Source organism: Myotis brandtii, unplaced genomic scaffold, assembly GCF_000412655.1.
Source record: "Myotis brandtii unplaced genomic scaffold, ASM41265v1 scaffold157, whole genome shotgun sequence".
NCBI classification, from domain to species: domain Eukaryota; kingdom Metazoa; phylum Chordata; class Mammalia; order Chiroptera; family Vespertilionidae; genus Myotis; species Myotis brandtii.
Genome location: NW_005355708.1, coordinates 3768464 through 3772936, shown reverse-complemented (window position 1 = coordinate 3772936; position 4473 = coordinate 3768464). Strand labels below are relative to the sequence as shown.

Below are 4473 nucleotides of genomic sequence, written 5' to 3'. Positions count from 1 at the left end.
GAGAAGGGGAAGGGGAAGGGGAAGGGGAAGGGGAAGGGGAAGGGGAAGGAGAAGGAGAAGGAGAGTGTGGCTTGTGTGAAACAGTTAACCCGAGCTGTGTGCTCAAGGGAGGGTGCGTGTACCGCTTGCTGACTGTGGATTCTCCCACTGACTTTGCTCCGAGTCAGAATTAGCTAATAAGTCATCTAGCTACGTACCCACTTTGGCCTGGTTTGCCCTGGCATTCATTGCTGCTTGGAAGGAAACCTCAGAAATGAAACCATGGGCAGGAAAAAGGTGGGTGCCCACCTTCCGAGCAACCCAGGCATCCAGCTAGAGTAGAGTCCACAATAATTACTGGCCAGTTTTCAAATGCTCAGCGTAGCATTAGGGACCTTCCGGCACAGTCACTGTCATGTTCTCTTTGACTGAGGATGAAACTGAGACCTACACCTGCTAAAGCTCCCACAGGCAGTGGGCGGGGCCAGGATTTGAACTCGGGTTAGTCTGGCTTGTGTTTGGAGCCCACATTCATCATTCTAACGCCATGACCCCCTGTAGCAGGCCTCCTCCTACCACTGAATTAGGAAGGAAAAGAGACGGAAAGTGGGCTCCTTCCTGTCCCATCCCAAGGCCTCCCTCCGATGAGACTCAATCCTGTCCCTGGCACCTAACACACCGCCTGGCCCAGGAAGGTGCTCAGCAAGGGTTTGTTGAATGAACTGAATGATCCTGAGACCAGCATCCTCTCTGGGTGGCTGAGCCTCAGCTAAACCAGCCAAGGGGTTCCAAGAAGCCCAAAGCTGAGGGGTGCAGAATGCCAGGAGTGAGGAGGCTGGGAGAACCGAAGCCCCAGACCCTCCTTTCCAGGGGATTGGAAAGGGGAGGATTATAAGACTGAATCAGGGTGAACTACACTCGGCACCCTTAAGAGGTATGTGGGGGGGGAGGAGGGGTCCTCAGCGTTACCTTAGCATCTTCCCCCATCTGTTTTCCACCTTGAGTGTCGCTATAACTCTCTTACCATCACTGAAGCTCCTCAGCATGTGCTCTTGGCATCTTATAAAGAGCATGTCCCTCTTCTCGTCGGCACTTGGAAAAGAAATGGTGGAACTTTCTAGAAATGGTAACCGTTGTATTTTACTAAGTAAGGTCCCATAATGAACGTGTTTATCATATTTAGATGAGGCCTCTTGCCTTCGTGGCCCCACTGGTTTCCTGCTGGCCTGAGTGCATGCTGGGGCTCCTTGTGCTTAATGAATGTTAATGAATGATGACGAAGACCTTTTAGGAGAGGATTCAACTACACAGTCTGCCTAAGCTTTCAAGTGGGTTTATAAGAAGCACATAACATAGAGCGAACACTTGGAAAAGTATGAATACACATCGTCTCTGCTTTGCAAGAGGAAAGTTTATTAGAAGATGTGCAAAGGGACTGGGGAGCTGCCAGAGAAGGTCAAAGCAACAGAGAGAACCACAAAACATCTCAGATGACACCGTCATGGCCCAGACCTGTCTGACTCTCAGCTCAGACAATAACTACAGGAGAGCAGCCTTGAATGAAGAGGATCAGGCAGGCAGGGCTCAGAGCCGCCACATGCTGGGCATATGTTCTTCTTCTAGACCAGGATTGATGGTGATGCCTGCGGTGATGGTTGTCAGAGAAACAGGGCTTGTCCATCCGTGGTCTTCTGTCTTCATGCTATCCTCCTGCTGGCACCAGGATGTCTAGCAGGGCCCACAGCGGGTTCGGAAGCCACAAGGGGCGCAGGGATTGGTGACGCAGGGCCCGATGGGCTTGTCACACGCATTGGTCGTGGCACAGGGGTTGCAGGGCAGGCTGGGACATAGAAGTATTAGCTTGTTAGCATGAGAGGGATAATTTCTCTTTTAAAAAGGAGGCTCAACCCCAGGAGACATGGAGACAGGAGGAATTCATTCTCTGACACCTTAAGAAGCCAAGCCTCTTCTGATCACCTTTCTAAAAAGTCAGACAGTGGTGGCAGAAAAGAGCCAACCCTCATGTTGTAATCCCAGACTTCGCTCTGTAACCCTGGAGTCCTGGAGAAGTCACTTCATCCCTTGAAGCCTTGGCCTCCCCGCTAAAACAGGATTAGTAAGACCTACCATACAGAATTGTGAAAAGTCCACAAGACTGTATTCATAAAAATTCTGTGTTAGGGGCCAAGTGCTGGACCCTGAGTTACTGAGTTATCCTCCCTTTTGATGTTCAGATGCTCATCTCGATGATGGTTATATGATCCTCACGTTGCCTGCCTCAGATGGGTCCAACTGGGATCCACAAAACAATGGATTGGGGCGCTTGGGTTAAATCCCACCCTGAAGGTGGTACAAAGCTTTATGTTCCCATCAGCACCCAAGTCAAGTCTCTCAAGTATCCTTTGGACCAGAAAATACCTTTAGCCCAGGTTACGGTAGCAAAAATACCGTACATCTGGTCTCTACAGACATGTTGGCTTCTGAAACTTGACTTGCAAAGTCCGTAATGTATCCTTCAGTAGAACTGGGCCTGTGCTGCCTGTGGGTACTCACTTGCAGTCCTCGCTCTCCAGCAGGCCCCGGTACGTGTTGATCTCACCCTCCAGCCGGGCCCGGACGTCCAGCAGCACCTGGTACTCCTGGTTCTGCCGCTCCAGGTCACCCCTGATCTCGGCCAGCTGGGACTCCACGTTGCCGATCAGGCACTGCATCTGGGCCAGCTGTGAGCTGTAGCGGGCCTCCGTCTCTGCCAGGGTGGATTCCAAAGCATCTCTCTGTGAGGACCAGGGTTGTGTAGGGAGGAGGAAGGTTAAGGATCAGAGAAGGAGCAAGGAAGATGCACCTAATCCATCTGGGTCTCACAGAGGCTTCGGAATCCAAGAACAGAAGCCCATAGAATCACTTTGAGCCAGGATGAACCACAACCAGACATCTCCCTTGAGATGAGCCAATTAGCCCCTCTAGCCATCTTGGTCTAAAATGACCTAAAAATAATATCTCTGGCCCTCGTCAGTTTGGCTCAGTGGATAGAGCATCAGCCTGTGGACCAAAGGGTCCCGGGTTTGATTCCGGTCAAGAGCACGTACCTCGGTTGCAGGCTCCTCCCTGGCCTGAGCCCTGGTTGGGGCTCGTGCAGGAGGCAACCAATCAATATGTTCCTCTCACATTGATGTTTCTCTCTGTGTTTCCCTCTCTCTTCCACTCTCCCTAAAAATCAATGGGAAAATAACCTCAGGTGAGGATTAACAAGACAAAAAACAAACAAAAAACCAAAAAGATATCTCTGAGTAACTGATAATTACTCAGAAAGGATCTGCTTCCACACATACAGGAGCTGCTGCCTGGACATGTCGGTTGCCACGGCTTCCTCTTTTACCCCTGGGGCATTTGTGAATGGGAGCTGGGCTCTCGTTCCCTCTTCTCTGCACAGAAAATCTCTGATGCTCAAGAACTTGACCATTAGCCTGTGTGGTCAGAGCATGGAAATCGGGGGGGGCTCATGGGCAGCTAGGCTTGGTCCCCAGCAGCCTCAGGACTCACCATGCTCTGCTGGGCCTGCAGCTCGATCTCCAGGGCGTTGACCGTGCGTCTCAGCTCGATGATCTCCGCCTGGCAGGTCTGCAGCTGCTCTGAGCTGGACACCACCTGCTGGTTCAGCTCCTCGGTCTGAAACATACACACATCGGGCCTGGTCAGGATCACTGGGGACACAGCTTCTGAGGTCCACAGAGGCCACTGAGAAGCGTGAGCTGAGAAGGACCTTCCAGATCACCCAGCCCAAACTATTCATTTTAGAGGACATGGTCGCTTAGACCACAGCCACCTGCCCAAAGTGCATGTGGAGGTCAAATTAGAGCTGGGACTCAAACTCAGGTTTCTCGATAGGGAGCCCCCAGGTCACTCCTGTGTGACCCACGGTGTGTCTCCGTGGCAGACTGTTTCCAGGACGTACCTGGGTGTTGAACCAGTCCCACCCAGCCCAAACTATTCATTTTAGAGGACATGGTCGCTTAGACCACAGCCACCTGCCCAAAGTGCATGTGGAGGTCAAAACAGAGCTGGAACTCAAACTCAGGTTTCTCGATGGGGAGCCCCCAGGTCATTCCTGGCACACTGTTTCCAGGACGTACCTGGGTGTTGAACCAGTCTTCAGCATCCCGGCGGTTATTCTCCACCAGGGTCTCGTACTGGCACCTCATCTCATCCAGAATGCGATTCAGGTCCACAGGCGGGGCAGCGTCCACCTCGACGTTGAGCCGGTCACCAAGCTGGCAGCGCAGTGAGTTGACTTCCTGTGGCATAGACCAAGGTCAGCACTAACTTTCCCACTGGCTGTCCCATTGTCCTCCCCACCACAGCTACCTGCTCCCCATGCTCACCTACTCCCCTTGCTCACCTACTCCCCCATGCTCACTGGTCTCCATGTTCACCTACTCCCCATGCTCACTGCTCCCCATGCTCACCTACTCCCCCATGCTCACCTTCCCTTGCTCA

At 52.4% G+C, this 4473-nt stretch overlaps 1 protein-coding gene across 1 annotated transcript in view; it reads right to left on the bottom strand.

Annotated features, from left to right (window-relative positions):
• Positions 1 to 1577: 1577 nt before the first annotated feature.
• LOC102251676 (keratin, type I cuticular Ha5) overlaps positions 1578 to 4473 on the bottom strand; it is a 4759-nt gene continuing 1863 nt past the window's right edge. The window contains exons 4-7 of the mRNA XM_005861826.2: positions 4110 to 4275; positions 3520 to 3645; positions 2533 to 2753; positions 1578 to 1819 (exon numbers count right to left, since the gene is read on the bottom strand). Of these exons, the coding sequence (XP_005861888.1) occupies positions 1708 to 1819; positions 2533 to 2753; positions 3520 to 3645; positions 4110 to 4275 (625 nt within the window). The 3' untranslated portion in view covers positions 1578 to 1707. The remainder of the gene's footprint in view (positions 1820 to 2532; positions 2754 to 3519; positions 3646 to 4109; positions 4276 to 4473) is intronic.